Source organism: Colletotrichum jinshuiense, chromosome 8 (assembly GCF_051148585.1).
Source record: "Colletotrichum jinshuiense chromosome 8, complete sequence".
Taxonomy (NCBI): Eukaryota; Fungi; Ascomycota; class Sordariomycetes; order Glomerellales; family Glomerellaceae; genus Colletotrichum; species Colletotrichum jinshuiense.
Genome location: NC_139315.1, coordinates 1,021,053 through 1,036,841, shown reverse-complemented (window position 1 = coordinate 1,036,841; position 15,789 = coordinate 1,021,053). Strand labels below are relative to the sequence as shown.

The 15,789-nt window shown below is 48.6% G+C and overlaps 7 protein-coding genes across 7 annotated transcripts; 4 read left to right on the top strand and 3 right to left on the bottom strand.

Annotated features, from left to right (window-relative positions):
- Nucleotides 1-199: 199 nt before the first annotated feature.
- On the top strand, nt 200-743 carry EsH8_VIII_000297 (cupin domain-containing protein; the record flags this gene model as incomplete). Its single annotated transcript, XM_083269339.1, has 2 exons — nt 200-376; nt 429-743. The coding sequence occupies 2 exons, from the start codon at nt 200-202 to the stop codon at nt 741-743; spliced, it is 492 nt and encodes a 163-aa protein (XP_083129107.1).
- Nucleotides 744-930: 187 nt separating this feature from the next.
- Nucleotides 931-2,180, bottom strand: EsH8_VIII_000296 (lactonase family protein; the record flags this gene model as incomplete). The annotated part of the gene is made up of 3 exons (XM_083269338.1): nt 931-1,289; nt 1,357-1,924; nt 1,977-2,180. 3 exons carry the CDS (start codon nt 2,178-2,180, stop codon nt 931-933), a joined length of 1,131 nt encoding a protein of 376 aa, XP_083129106.1.
- Nucleotides 2,181-3,555: 1,375 nt separating this feature from the next.
- EsH8_VIII_000295 (uncharacterized protein) lies at nt 3,556-4,575 on the bottom strand (the record flags this gene model as incomplete). Its single annotated transcript, XM_083269337.1, has 1 exon — nt 3,556-4,575. The coding sequence occupies one exon, from the start codon at nt 4,573-4,575 to the stop codon at nt 3,556-3,558; it is 1,020 nt and encodes a 339-aa protein (XP_083129105.1).
- A 2,637-nt stretch (nt 4,576-7,212) lies between these two features.
- Nucleotides 7,213-8,759, top strand: EsH8_VIII_000294 (cytochrome P450; the record flags this gene model as incomplete). Its single annotated transcript, XM_083269336.1, has 2 exons — nt 7,213-7,228; nt 7,300-8,759. The coding sequence occupies 2 exons, from the start codon at nt 7,213-7,215 to the stop codon at nt 8,757-8,759; spliced, it is 1,476 nt and encodes a 491-aa protein (XP_083129104.1).
- Nucleotides 8,760-9,359: 600 nt separating this feature from the next.
- Nucleotides 9,360-10,538, bottom strand: EsH8_VIII_000293 (Gfo/Idh/MocA family protein; the record flags this gene model as incomplete). Its single annotated transcript, XM_083269335.1, has 1 exon — nt 9,360-10,538. One exon carries the CDS (start codon nt 10,536-10,538, stop codon nt 9,360-9,362), a length of 1,179 nt encoding a protein of 392 aa, XP_083129103.1.
- Nucleotides 10,539-11,045: 507 nt separating this feature from the next.
- EsH8_VIII_000292 (Gfo/Idh/MocA family protein) lies at nt 11,046-12,356 on the top strand (the record flags this gene model as incomplete). The annotated part of the gene is made up of 6 exons (XM_083269334.1): nt 11,046-11,076; nt 11,138-11,163; nt 11,220-11,395; nt 11,449-11,663; nt 11,778-12,232; nt 12,288-12,356. 6 exons carry the CDS (start codon nt 11,046-11,048, stop codon nt 12,354-12,356), a joined length of 972 nt encoding a protein of 323 aa, XP_083129102.1.
- Nucleotides 12,357-13,373: 1,017 nt separating this feature from the next.
- Nucleotides 13,374-14,810, top strand: EsH8_VIII_000291 (uncharacterized protein; the record flags this gene model as incomplete). Its single annotated transcript, XM_083269333.1, has 1 exon — nt 13,374-14,810. One exon carries the CDS (start codon nt 13,374-13,376, stop codon nt 14,808-14,810), a length of 1,437 nt encoding a protein of 478 aa, XP_083129101.1.
- Nucleotides 14,811-15,789: the final 979 nt, after the last annotated feature.

Below are 15,789 nucleotides of genomic sequence, written 5' to 3'. Positions count from 1 at the left end.
ACTGAGAATCAATTATATATAGACGTGGAGGGTCCATGCGAGTAATTGAAAATTGGTACATCGACTTACGCAGTCAGAAACAATACTCATGCTATCTCCCAAGATTTTTCGAGCGACACATAGTGTTACCCGAGCATCACTAAACCTGCGTATCACCTTAATATCTCTCCCAACGAGGCGTTTCTTCGCAGCCACCACAATGTCCAAGTTCTCTGCCCCTTCGAGCGACCGGCCCAAACATGAGATGCAGTACTTCCCAGACATGACTACGGCACTCCCATCGGAGTCTGGAGAGTTCCGTCGCGTGCTCTGGACAGGTCTTTACTCACAAGTTGTTCTGATGACAATCCCAGTTGACGGTGACATCGGCGAAGAGGTAAAACCTATCTATCTCATCAAATCACTGGAAATTCTGACAAAGTTGATAGATTCACACCGTTGACCAAATCCTCACCTTCACCTCAGGCAAGGGTCTGGCGCAAGTAGCTGGGAAAGAGCAAGAGGTTAAGGCTGGCGACATGGTTATTGTCCCCGCCGGAACCAAACACCAGTTTTTGAATAAGGGTCCGACACCTTTGATCTTGTACACGGTGTATTCCCCCGCCGAGCACAAACCGACTACTGTTCATAAAACCAAAGAAGAGGGTGATAAAGAGGAAGAGGATGGAATTGATGAGGCACCGGAGTGGAGCCAAAGAAGCAAGGCGCAGAATGAGAAGGAAGGATGGGTGAAGGGTGAGTAATTTTTACAAGCAACTGTATATCACGATGCACGAGGAATCGAATTAGACAACTAAATTGAAAATCTGCAAAGTCCAATATACGCATAGTTGGAATGATAAATTTAGATAAAACCTGATAAACTTGTATCATGACATAGGTTGATTGCAGAAGAAACTATCGTTTCATGGAACGGTAGCCATATCTATTTCAATTGAGCCAAACAGCATTGCCACAGCATCCTCCGTCAATCAGGTCCAAGTGAGCAACGACGTCAGCGGAAGCGCCGTTTTCTCCCATTTCCCATATCTCAACAAAGCCAGCAGATTGGTCTGTGAGTGCAACAAATTGGTCACCAAAGTCGCTTGGAGTGACAGCATTCGCATAGCCTCCGCTGGATGTGGTTGGCCTCAGGAAGTTTTGCTTGGCAATGGATCCATCATCGTTGAGGGAAAGAATAGAAATATAGCCGGTGCTGTTAACATTTCGCGCTCTGGAGGTAGCCCAGAGATATTTTCCGCTGTGCGATATGGCAACTTCATCGGACCAATAGTCGGTATCGTTGTAACCTAAGGAAATTTTGTTCTCAATAATATGCTCATTAGGAAAGTAAGGTTAGTTAAGAGAGAAGCCTACCAGAAGGAATCAGTGGGTACGACGCATTGGCATAAGATGGGATTCCCGTCTTGAGGTCGATCTTATAAACACCAACCTCATTTGTCCCCTCGTGCACAGCGTATAAGTAGTTCCCCGTTGGATGCACCGCGCCATGCCTTGGGTCAGCGCCCCCCTTCGGTGCACTTATGTTTGCAACGTAAGTGAGCTCGCCAGTTGTGCTGTCCACCGAGTGTACCCAGATGGAATTGCCTGTGTCATCAAGGGAATACATGAATGCACCGGTTGGATCAAACGTAACACCATGGACCCCAGATGATGATGAGTAGTTGTACTCCTGGACTGATTCGGCAAGTACGCCTTCCGCGTCCACCGACATGACTGTCCCACATGCACCAAATGGCTGTCCGTAGACCGCGAACGGCGCCACAGGCGCAGGGGTGACAAATATGGAGAGCTTGGTGCATGCCCCTTGGGACAAAATCGTGTTTCCGGTTGTAATCTGAAGATCATCGCCGATTAAGTAGCTTACGTATACGCTGCTGCCGAGGTTCTCGAAGGCGTTGCCATAAAGATTCTTCTTGTCATGCTGGATTCCTATATCAGATCCTGCCTGGGAATAAAAAGATCTGTCGACTCACACTCAAAGAAATCCATGAGCTGCTGACATTGACCGACGTGTTTGAAGCCAAGGTGAGGGTACGCGTGGCATCTTCGAAGTCAAGGGTGTACAAGTAGGGTGTTCCGAATGTCCCGACGATTAGTTGGTGGTTGAGGGCCTTAATGCTAGGCACCAAGCTCAAAACCAGCAATGCAGGCAGTAAAATTGGTAACCGGGAAAACATGATAATGACAGACTGAAGCGATTTCTGACCGATTCAGGGTCAGACAATCTCAGATGAAGTATTCTTGACAATCATGAGCCGAAGGTCAGTTATATAAAGACCCGTAGTGCAGCTGTTGTCTTCCATGAAAACTTAATTATATGGGTTGGGGCATATAGGGGGTATCGCCTCCTGAGCACGTCTTGCGCGCATACGCGGTTATTCCGCTGCCAGTGGGGAGGTTCTGACGATCTTCTGGGATGGATTTATGACTCTAGCGAACTTCATTCTGTTCCCATTGGCCCAACCCCGGAAATTGCAGGGAAGCATCACGAAACCGAGAGGTTAACCGGTCGGGATGTGGGGGACCCGGCTAACCACTACAGGCTGGATGATGTCCCCATATCAGAGTACACTGCAACAACGCAGTTTTCCGATTAAAGTTGAAAGGTCGGGTGCAACCGAAAGAAATTTTTGGCATTTTAAGCAATGTATAACCCAACATCAGAGCTATCGATTGGAGAACGATCGATTACTCCGGAATGCGAACCCGAATGCCTCATTAGTATACATTCATGAGCTAGCGTGTTGTTGATGACCTGAGAGTCTCAGCTTATAAGTTAGCATGGTTTGATACTTCTCAACTAATGTTACTAATGTTAAACAAACCACCATAACAATTTCCATACACTTCAGGTTTCGTTTGGGGTGGCGAGAGTGGCTAGGAGATTGGTAGATAGCACATGAAGTCATCCCTTTCAATATCTTTTGAGACAACTTGGATAACAGATGAGAAGGATGAGAAGGAACCTCGTTTTTGGTTGTAGGTGCTGCTGGGTATCGCATCCTTTTTATTTGCCTCATTGCAGATATCAGATACCATTCATTTGCTGAAAATAGCACGGAAAGGGAATAGAGGTGAATAATCTGGCGCAGGGCGGCAACGTGGACCCGACATCTGCCTAGAGTCTCGAAAGGGAAAGAGATTTGATATCCTTCGAGTTGGATGGTACACACAGATTCGAAAGTGGCGTTTCTTGCTTACAAAGTCTCTTTCGAAGAAACATGGTGTGTCAATGAGTACAATCTTCAGTCCAGATTTTTCATGATGGAATTTGTATAGTTAATCTATTACTCTTCTGTCAACATTCAATTTTGTCATCAATTGTGGAATGGTATCACAATTCAACGAGGGAACGAGAGTTGACAGAAGAAGATACAAGATTTATGATGATGATTCCGAATCAGAAGAGAGTGATACAATCATGGAACAGCTTACATCGGTTTTTATGGCTTTCTTAGAACTAACAAATGCCCGATAAATACAGGAAACTGGGTACTCCATAGCCCTCGAGCAGAAATACTTCTTGACAACAAGTCTGCTTATCAACTAATTTTAGAGTTTACCAGCCAAATGGTCTGCATAGAGCTCTGGTAAAAAGGAAGCCAAATTAGTGAACTCGGTCTGGTCATGGATGAAATGCTCGTATGCAATATTCTCTCCAGCCATTCGATGCTTGAACCCTAATGTTCCCGCAAGATAGTCGATGCCAACCTTCATGCCGAAGACTTTATAATGAACTCCTCCACCAAGCCAATACCGGCTTCGCAATTCGAGTCCATCCTCAGTTTTCCGCCAGAGGTGGAGGAAGTCGCCAATCTTAAGGTTGGGAAGCAGGCCATCGCGTAGTTCCGCACAAACAGCGGCTTCATAACCTGCCGCCTTCAGATCCTCCCATGGAAGGCCGTACTGAGCAGGGTCCACAAAATGGATGTGTATAGTCATCTTGTTTGCACCGACAAACTCCGTTACACGGTGTGTGGAGCCGAGCCACTTTTGAGTATGGGAGAGGTCAGTGCGATGCAGACGGTCGGCGTAAGTCGACCGCACGCTCAGATGATCGTACGGAAACCAAAGTGCATAGCGCTCAGGCTCGAAGCTGTGCCACCAGAACCACCAGCGGACCATGTCGCCTGTCGACCCTGGAAAACGAGTTCGTGATGTGACATATGCAGTTCCATCAGGAAGTGCTCGCCAACCGTTCTCATGCTCGTGGTAGCCTGTTTCTAGAAGCCGGCGACAGTCTGTGATCGGCAAGACGCCTTCTGCTGGGATTGGTCCGCGGATGTGTTGCGGGATGTCAGCGTAGATGTAGAGGTCTCGGTGGCAGTATTTCGCATACGGCTTGCTCTTCATTCTGCTTTCATTGTATGCAAACATCTTCTGGGTGCCGACAGGATAATACGTGATTGGGACCTTTGCTGGGTAGCCATCTTCGTCAGGATTTCTCAACTGGTTCGAAGTCTGAGTCTTGGTCGGTGACGCTGATGGTGCCGGCTGTGCTGGTGATGCTAGCTGGCCTTGGATCGCAGATAATCGTGATGCCACCCTTTGACGGAGCTGATTAGAATCCATTTTCAGTTCGCTTATGTCAAGCTTTTGCCAATGAAAGGTTTGTTTTTGCAGATTGTCTCCGCGTAGTGCTGAATGACTTTATACTGCGCTGTTACCAGTAACTGGCTGGGTGTCTGTGCGGAGAACCCCCTGTTTTGACCTCAATGTGACTTGCTCTTTGACCTCGGTTCACATGTTGGTGAAACCCAATAACCCTATCGGAATGACACCCTCGGACATATTGGCTAGCGGCAACGTTTCTCAGCCTTCTGCAAAGCTGATTTCTGATTTTGAAATCATGCAGAATCAAAATGATTCATGATTCTTTGGGGAGTCAGTTGCTTCTCGCTTGTCAGCGAGTCCTGCAAGTACAGATAAAACGTCACATGAGCACCTATAGAACGTCTGTGGCCATGTCTGTGGTGCATGTGGTCCAAATTGATGAGATAAATTGATAGAGTATTTTCTCTTCTCGCGTACAAGTAAAAGTAAAATGAGTAAACAGGTAGTCGCGGTGGATTCTCTTGTATTTTAGCATTGTAGCTGATTTAAGTGCAAATCCTACAGAAAGCACGCAAGATTTTCTCTCGCATTGGTGTGAAGAGTAACAATATCATATAATATCAAAATTGATGAACCATTTCCACCTTTATTGAAGTTGAAACCGTGTGATGTGGAAGCAGAGTCGTCAGAATTTACAGCATGGGCATCAACGACATCAAAATCATACATGCATCAATCGACATGTCGCCTGGTAGGAATTTGAAAAAGAGAACTATGGAATATTCCTTTTTGATGTCCGGAGACATGCCTCGATATTGATGATTTGCCCAAGAGTATACAGTGCTGCCTGATATGTATCATGAATTGACATAGATCTGATAATTATGCAGCAATATTTATAAGGATGTTTCCAACTGCAATGTTTCGTTTTGGCCATTTTGAACGGACTTGTCGTTTTGTGGAACCACCTTCTGTGTGGTCTGTAAGGTGATTGTCTACGTCGCAACATGAGGTATTACTTTCTAGGGCAATAAGACGACAATTATCATCGCGAGGCGATAAAGGCTAATCATTCGCATCAGTGAAACCAAGACCCGAAATTATCTATATGATGGTAACATTTCCTTGCAGATACACATGCACTGAGATGTCCTTCGTTGAGAGTAAATTTGGAAGAAAGATGTTTTCAAGAGCACCTATTACTAGCATCGCTATCACGAACAAAACCACTACGGGGGTAAAATACACTGGATTGGTGTGTAGGAAATTTTATGGGAGCATGAGGAAGGGGCAAAAGGCAAGCAGAATCGATATGGGCAGAAATACATACAACACCCATGTGGAATGCTGACCAAGTTATAAGTAGAGGAATGTAACGACTGCAGACATTTCTCCCAAGTACAACATGGTCTTGAGGGAGCAGTAAAATGTTGTTTCTCCCGTATTGAAATGTCTCTATGAGTGGACGGACTTGATCCAGCCATTTGAAGTAGAGCCCTCAGCCGTGCAACATATGATGGACGCATTTGCTTAGATAGGGGGGTGTGAATGCGAATTGCAAATGGAATGCCGAGCAGAGATTGATGGCAGTCAAACCAGGGCCGAGCTTCAGGACTGCAGTACTTCCTCTGCTGGCTTGAACACCCGTGCCCTTGGGTAATTATGCGCCCCCACATAGGGTGCTATGCTAACTGGCATCCAGAGAAGCTCCTTTTTGCCCCTGTGTTGATCGCGGACAGGCATGAATCCAGCCTTCCGCCCGTAGCTGACAGTAAATATCCCAAAGTCGGGCTTCCCAATCGAGAATGGCACACCTAATCCCACAGCGGCAGTTCGATGGGCGACGGGGTTTCGGACACAAAGCCAAGCCTGCTGGAGTGCGGAGTTTTGTGCCACAGCCCACCACAGCCCCCTCCCCCGATCCGTGCCCGCCTCCCCGCCGTCTCTCCGTCACCTCTCCACAGTCCCTCCGCTCTCTCCACGTACCGAAAGTAGCATCTTCCCCGCAAGGCCAAGTGGCTCCAACCCGGGCGCTGTGTCAGTTTGCAGGCGGCCCTGCTCGATTGGGTACCCCGTCGGTCCCCGTCAGCCCGTCAGGAACATGGTGCCTTGTGATAATGTGCCACTTCATGTACTGAAATGACGTTCGTTAGAATGCAAGCCCGCTTCCCTGATATCACATGGCGGGCTACAGCGAGCTTGTTTCTCCCAGCGCACATGAAGCTAAGCCTGGGCCACCCCAACTGCAAGCCCGAAGCGAAAGGTAGACGCAACTGTCGGACTGAGAAATGGGTAGCGGAATTACCAATCTAGGCAAGGCCTCCTTGGCCTACTGAGCTGCATCACGGTTCTCTAACAACAATGGCCTAGCGAATAAGCCACTTGATGCTCTTGCAAACTCGAGCACTCACGGGATTCCTTAATCTGTAAATGACGCCACGTTACGGGCTAAATCATACAGATCACGAAAAGATGGTTGTCACTCAGCCCAAGGGCTAGAAAAGCATTGATGTTCGGGGCAGTTATTTAGATATATAAAGAAGGGTAAGGCGCTCGTATCTTCCGACTCGTCTGGTCTCATTACCTACTAGTATAAAAGTAAACAACATCCTCAAAGCATTGAAAACATTGTACGAAGTCTCAAACTAAGCAAACATGCTCGTCTTGTTCGGTAACTCCCACCAAAGATTTGTCCCCTCAGATGGCCCCTTGACGCTGATGCCCAAGACGCAGTTCTCCCAGCTGCGATCCTGTGGTTTGCTTTTGCTGCACCGTTAGCAAGCTACCTCATCGACAGCAAGCGTCTGCGAAAATTTCCTAGCCCTAAGCTAGCTGGTGTGTCGTCTCTCTGGCGCATCTTCCATTGCTTGAAATACCAGCATTACTCGGCAGTACATGACGCTCACAAGGAGCTCGGCACCCACATCCGTATCGCCCCAACCCACGTCTCCATATCAGACCCCCGCGCTGTCAACGACATATACGGCCATGGCGCCAACTTCCTCAAGGACGCGTGGTACGACGGCGGAGCTGGCGAGTTCCGCCATATGTCGGACGAGAGAATTAAGGTGGAGCACCAAAGGAAGCGTAAGCTGCTAGCTCATGTCTTTGCGCAAAAGTCTCTGGCCGAACTGGAGCCCATCATTGCCGATACAATCCGTACCCTCTTGATGCAGATTAAAGCACACGAACGAGATGGAAGGGTGATCAACATGCGACGATTTTTCAACTACTTCACCATTGACGCTTTCTCGAGCATGCTCTACGGAAAGTCCATGAGATGCCTGGAGCGCGGCAGCGATATTGTGTACGCCGAGACCACCGACGGCAAGGTATACCAGGCTCCTTTCATCCAATCGCTTCTTGATTCCACACATATCAACACAATTTTGGGCATGGAGCCCGGTCTGCTGTCCTTAACTCGGAAGCTCCTGTCCTGGCACCCGTACAAGAAGTCAGGTGCAGACTTTGACAACATCATCTATCACAGTACCAGAGAGCGCATTTCCTCGACTGAGAAGTCGGGTGACATATTTGAAAAGCTGATGATGAAGAGCAACGGGGAGCCTGTCAACCTGCCCTTCGGCGAGCTCCTTGCTGAGTGTTCCGTCATGATGAACGCCGGCACCGAGACCACCACGGCCGCCCTGACCAACGTTATTTACTTGCTTTACACGCACCCAGACGTGCTCTGTAAACTCCGCGAAGAATTGGACCCTGTTCTACCGGTAGACACTGTCCCGGCATATGACGTTGTTGGCCAGCTTCCATTCCTCAGGGCTTGTGTTGAGGAATCTCTCCGTGTGCGCCCTGCAAGTTCTATGGGCTTGCCACGTGTTGTACCAGAGGGTGGGCGCATGATTGCAGGGCAGTTCGTCAGCGGGGGGGTCACTGTATCCGTGCCGACTTACACGCTGCTGCGCGACGCCGAGTCGTTCGAGGATGCCGAGAAGTTCCGCCCCCAACGTTGGCTCGAGGGAGACAAGAACAAGATGCTTAAGGTTCACTTACCGTTCAGCACGGGGCCCCGCGCATGCATCGGGAGAAACATTGCCTATTACGAGCAGCTATTGCTCGTCTCAACGTTGGTGCGGAACTTTGACTTTGACCTAGCATCAAAGGGCTTTGAGCTGAGGACAATGGAGCGGTTCAACTCTAACCCCGGCGACTTGCCCATGACTTGCGCTGTCCGCACTTCATAGTTTTTGAAACTGGAAATACATAATGTACGACGGATGACGGTGGAGACGGCGTTTCCTATAAATAAACCTTTATTTTATCTTTCAAGCGTCTGGTCAGATTTGGCAGGCCGTAGTTTGGGGATTAGTCTTCTAGTAGCATCAATCAAACCTTGCTTCCTTTGGCTTATTTCAATTAGCAAACAGAAGAAACAGAGAAAATGATTGATTTATGTCTACGTGATAAAGGCCCATAAAATTAGCCGTTCCTGCTGGTTGTCAAAGAATCATCCTTGACCCGTCACATGGATAACACAAGTTTAGTCTCCCACCTACCGGGGCTTTAGGGGGTCTCACTGTTCAGTAACTCATGGAGGGCAGGTGTAATATTCAAATCCTTACGACAGACCCTCAGCAGGCATTCGATTTGGGGCTACATGGGCTACTTAATAACCACGTCACTAACCTGACAGTATTGGCTGATTGGTAACTGCCACATAAAAGCATGACTTGACTACTCTGGAGCTCTTCTTCTGAACCGACGAACCATCTGCAATCCTACGATAGTAGAATAATAAACTAGCTTGTGCCAGATCCAGCCCCACATACCAGATGCCTGTTCCATCAAGGGCCACTTGGCAAGAAGCCCATACTGCTAGAAGACAGCCTCTGTGCCTTTTTGTGCTCCGGGTATTTGTCCATCATCATTTTGAATAGTTTCAGGTCCTCCAGGGAATCCTTGGCAGATGTTTTGATTTCCTTTCCATTGACCACGGTCTCATACCATTCTCTCAACTCAGCCGTGTATGCATCTTCGTACGACGTTTGGAGGGATCTATGTGTCTTTTCCCCGTGTTCGTTAAACTCGTCAATCTCGACCGTGATCCCGAGGCCTTTGACGAATGGGGTATCGTAGCAGATCGAAACAGATTTGTTCTCCCCAAAGACGGCAACTTGAGAGTCAAATCGCGGCACCGAGTCGATGCCCGTCTCATAAAGACACGTGAAGCGGTCGTTGGGGCCGGGCCCTTTCCTGTACTCCATCATGGTCGTGTACCATCGTGCGTTGTCCGTTGAAGCCAAGATCGTCTCTGGCAGCCCACCCAAGACCTCTCTCATCAGACTGAGGCCGTGACTCCCGAGATTGGCAAGGAGGCAGCAGTAGTCCATCTGCGCCGGGGTAAGTGTCTCTGGTGGTGCCCCCCACGCCTGGCTTAGCAATGTTGCCAATCGTGTCTTTCTGTCCTGTGAGGCTTCGACTGGTATATCGTCAAAGTACTTCGTCGGCTCTGCCCCGGACTGTCCTATAAAGTAGGCGTTGGGGCCTATGATGTCGCGAACACGGGCGTATTTAATGCTATCGATGGATACTACCTCGCGCCTGAAGGCTTGCAGACTAGGTGCGTAGCGCCGCATGTAACCAACAAAGACACGAGCCCCGTCCGGAGCCACTGCTTCAGCTTCTATTATTTGTTGCGCCGCTTGTAGGCTAAGCGTAATTGGCTTCTCAACCAAGACGCTCTTCCCGGCTTTGAGACTGGCAATGGCGTACGGGGCGTGGTATTCGTCGGACGTCAACACGACGACCACGTCAATGGTTGCGTCGTTGAAGATATCCCCCGGGTCGGTCGTGGCGCGAGGGATTCCGAACTTTGCCGCACAGTGATTTGCTGTCTTTTGCGACACGTCGCAGATGGTAGTCACCTTGTAAAGGCCTGATAAGAACATGAATGTTGGAAGGTGGACTATCTGGGCAACATCGCCACCGCCAATGACACCGACTTGCAGCACCTTGAGAGACATGGCTAATAGATTCGCTTAGTAGTAGACGAGACGAGAATGCGATTATGCCAACTGAAACTAACTTCGGTCGCCCCTCAAAGCCTGGTATCTTGCCTTTTTATGCCTGGTCACTTAATCTTGTCCATAGTATACAAAAGTATCGCCAAGACTGTCATGTTACTAGCCGGGATGGGGAGTCTTGGCCAAGGCAGGGTGAGGGCCACGCTCATCTACACTAGTCCGCCTCCACATGTCGGCGTTTCCCCATTGGGTTTCCCCGCAGGCATCTAGATATAGGTATTTTGGCACTTCTTGATCGACGGCCGCATGTGGGCTGTTGTGAGTTCTGGCCAGGCGGATTACCCCTTTCGGCAAGGCTGGTGTGAGACAGACCGGCCTTCAGTCGTCCGTCCTAGTCCAGCAATGCTTATATGGAAACACTGCTGAGACACAGCGGTGATGGAATTTGTTCATGGCTTCTATCAATACTAGCATCATACAGTGATTTACCATAACAAAAGCCCTATCATGTCTATATCTATTGCGCTCGTCGGGGGAGGTAAGGTGGTATTTCTATCCTGCCTTGCTAATTTACATTTATACTGACAACCCTATCCTAGGAATCTGGGCCAGAGAGGAGCACGCGGTGAGCCAACGCGTCGTGGTTTTCGTTCAAGGGATGTTCTCTGACATACTCTATAGCCCGCCATCGAGGCTGCCGAGGGACTTGTTCTCAAGGCAGTGTTCTCGCGGTCAATCACGTCTGCACAATCCATCGCCGACACTGTCTCGAATGCGGTCGAACTGTACTCAGATGACACAGAAAAAGGATTTGAGGATCTTTTGAAGCGTTCAGATATATCAGCCGTCGTCATATCGTATGTAGTAGACGTTGGCGTTGCTTGTGGAAAGGGTGCTAATTCGCAGACAGGCTTCCTATTGCAAACCAGCCACCGTACATCAAGGCCGCTTTACTGGCCGGCAAGCACGTACTCTCTGAGAAGCCCGTAGCTGAGAACCTCGAGGAGGCCCGATCACTCATTCACTGGTACCGAACCGAGATTCAAGGCCCTACATGGGCAGTTGCAGAGAATTGGCGGTTCTTGAAGAGCTACGAGTTCGGCGCGGAGCAGATTAAGGGACTCGGTAGGATAATAGGGTTTCAGGGGCGCCAACACGACATTGTTCCGCTCAATTGGAAATTCAACCGTGAGTTAATATAACACTACTTCGCCGGAATGTTCCTAACATTGAAATCAGTTACTGAATGGCGGAGAAACCCTACGCACCAGGGTGGATATCTTCTCGATGGCGGAGTCCACTACATGGCTGGCCTGCGGTACTTGCTTGACGCGCAGCCTGGAAACGAAATTGACACACTCGTCGCTTTCACCAACCAGATCCAAGATTATCTTCCTCCTGTCGATACGGCCGATGTCATCCTCAAGACAAGATCTGGTGTCACGGGGGTCTTTCAAATATCAAGAGGCACTACGTTGCGCGCGGATGAATGGACTGTGGCTTGTGAAGAGGGCTGGGTCAAGATTGAGAATGAAAAAGTGACAATCTCTCGCAATGGCCAGGTCGAGGTCAAGATACTACCTAATGAAAGAACAGGTGTTCCTCCAGAGATGCGTGCTTGGAGGGCAAGCCTCTCTGCTGGAAAGCTTCGACCAGAACAGGAGCCCGAGGCTGCGCTGGCCGACCTTGAACTGGTAAGCGCAAACTCCAATAGTTGCGCCGCCCGTTCCTCGCTAACATCATATTCAGGTCGAGCTCTTCTTGAAGAGCGGGCAGCAAGGGGGAGTACTCTTGACATGCAGGCATCAAATCGCGTAAATTAAAGCATCAACTGAGACGGGTCGTGCAGCTTGCAAATTTCAGAAGCTGCTTCGATGAGGGATCAAATACTTAACTCTTCGTGGGGTTTGAATACACTGAGATGATATGTAATGGAAAATAACTGTGACATGACCCGATCGATATGCTGTGTACCCGCTATAATCCCTCCATGACTTATCAACAGACGTTTTGTAACCGCTTTTGCATGGGACCTCGCGACAGGTGAATCCACTGAAATTATGAGAAAAAGACCATCAAGATAATTTTTAATGCTAGAAGCACCCATAAATATTCTAAAGTAACACAGCCACTCAGGATTCATGTGGGCCAATTACGAAAAAATAACCAGAAGGCCGCGGTAAAGCATGTATATGTTTCTGAAATGGGGGGCAGACATGTTAGATTCTTTACCACTAATTATATGGCTTTTCTAGCAATGTAATTACTCATTTCAAGCAGCATCTATGGACGTGGCAAAACAGGACGCTTATTGATCTCATTACGGGTAGTGTGGTTTTCAGGGATAATCTTTGACAGTAGGAGTGGTCGGGCTGTCCGTTTTAGGAAACCCTCCGTCAAAACTAGATATCCCGAAGGTTTAAAACACCATGACTTGCCCCGGATTCTTCAATTCTCTTCCCCAGATTTACTACCCCGTACCCCAGATCCGACTCCCGGGATTTCAAATATCAGACCGTTCATAGGACCATTCACAGCCAACATCGGACCACCCAACACTGTCAAAGAAGTCTACAGACGGCCAGACTTTCGATCTCACCTTCGTCAACGTTGCAACTAGGCTCAATCCCTAGTGTTGCTCTGCCCCTTTTGTTCCTTCTTTTTAAAAAGACAGCCCCAAATTCATCTCTCACGACCATATTTGTTTACAAAATGCAAATGACAATGCGGGAAACATGGTCGCAGCACCGATGGGCAATCTTTTATTGTTCCGTATCGGCCATCGGCGCACTCTGTTATGGCTATGACAATACGTACTACAACGGAGTCTTAGCCATGCAGGAGTTCAAAAATGATTATGGGACGCACCGTGATGAAAACGGCCTGTTGACCTTGCCTTCATCCTTCCAGTCTCTTACGGCCTCAGCCATCTATATTGGCGACTTATTGGGCGCGATTATTGCTGCTCCGGTCAACGATGGTTGGGGCAGGAAAGCTACGTTCTGGCTGGCCTCTTTCTGTATCCTCATCGGTGGCATTTGCCAAGTTGCAGACACCATCAATCACGAAGCCATTATCATTGTTGGACGCATCCTCATCGGCGTCGGTGTCGGCCAGTTCACGGTCACATCCTTGCTGTACATCGGCGAGGTTGCACCCTCTGGAATCCGTGGACCGGCCCTCATGTGCTTCCAGTTCCTTCAGTCTTGGTCACAGTTGATTGCATCGGGAATCAATCAAGGCACTGAGAAGATCAAGAGTTCTTTGGCATACCGTATTCCCATGGGAGGCCTCGTGGTACTTCCCCTGATGATGTTCGCCTTCCTCCCATTCATCCCAGAGAGTCCTCTGTGGTACATGTTCAAAGGCCGCCCGGCCGAGGCTGAGCAGAGTTTTCGCAAAATCAACAGAAGCCAGCCCGATTACGACCCAACTCACGATATGACCGTGGCCCAGAACGCCAGGAATGCCGAGGTAGAGCACGCCGAAGCTTCGTCATGGGGGGCTTTATTTACGGATCCAATCGAAAGGCGAAAGTTTACATATTCTGCCGGAGCCATGTTCAGCCAACAGATCTGCGGCATCCTGTTTTTCTACGTCTACGGCGTAGTTTTTGTCCAGGCCATCGGCGTCAGTGACCCCTTTCTTGTTCAGCTCATCGTCAACATCGTTCAAATCATTGCCGTCGGCGCCGCTGTCGTGACTGGGAACAAGGTCCGTCGTCGCATAAACCTCATGATCACCAACTGCATGATGTTGGTGGCGTTCCTCATCATCGGCGGAGTGGGAGTGAAGCCATTGACAACCGCCACGCAGTATGTCATTGTGGTTTTCTCCTTCGTCGTTGTCGTCGGTTTCAACTTCGGTCTCGGCCCGCTAGCCTACACCATTGCTCGAGAGATGGCGGTCGGTCCCAATCAAAATAAAATTATGTCAGCAAGCATTGTTATTTTCTATTTCACGACCTGGCTGGTATCCTTCACCGCACCGTACCTCTACTATGATGCTGGTCTTGGTCCTATGGTCGGTTTTGTCTACGCTGGCACCACATGCCTTGCATTGATTTGGACATGGTATTGCGTGGGCGAAACTTCGGGCAGGACCACCCAGGAAATTCTGCTTTTCTTCTCTGAAAGGGTACCAGTGAGGGCATGGAGGACCCATGTGTTTCCCGCAAATCAACTTGACCAAGAATACAGCTCACACGAGGGGACCAAAGAGAAAGCATCCGGTACGCCATCGGAAGTTGAACATGACGAGTTTACCGTTTAAAGTGTGTACTTGGTAAACCCTTTGTCATACATCAAACAAGCACTATATTCATATGGCCAACGAAAGTGGTAATAGAATTCACTATCCATATATTCTTACCTAGATTAGGAAAACTATTCTCATGCATCTTTAACCCCTAACTTAAAATGCTCTCCATTTGCGGTAAGATCGTGTGTGGCGAATTTACGAGGTTGAAGTTTAAGTATCACATGTAGCCTCCAATGTGGTAACAATTTCCAGGCACGTTGAACGTCCGCCCGAATTATGGAGAACAAACAATCCAATCTAGTCGGTAAGGAACTAGAGGAAAACGCATGAGCTGGCGTTGATATATATCTCAACGGAACCATTCTTACGTAACAGCACGTTGCATTTTGTCAAGCACCTAAGATCACCCAGATTGCCGATAAGGGTCAGGAGTGCCGATGCCTGGGTATTGATCTCGATATCCGCGCCAGTGGCGATGTAGCAAGTGGCATTGAAGCCATCAACATATCATGTAATCGATATGTAATAGATATTTTATAACAGCTGCTCGCTTACAAATTCCAAACATGCAAGCAAACTAGCGCGCAGCATCCTCTTCGTCTCTAGTCTTCTTAGTTGGATGAGAAGCCTTTGATCAGGGCTACATCTACCGTTTATTATAAAACCTAATCAATATGTTATCAAGGTCAGGTCTTGATGCCCTGATTGCCTCAGCGACACAGGAGCAGAAGTCTCAAACGGCCTCGGTGGGCCAGCCGCCCTCGCCCGTTCAAGTTACTAATTACTTCATTCCCGTCCCATCGCCACAGGTTTTGTCAGCCATAATTACAAAACGGTCAGTCAATGCACATATTCGTAATTAATACCAAAGCCTTCCGTTCCTCCGAAGCCATATCTGGGAGTTGGTAGTCAAGGCTACCTTCTGACGCGGCGTCGAGCCTTTTTGGCTTAGGCAGCGGGTAAATACTGTCTTCATATTTTAGCCGCTGCA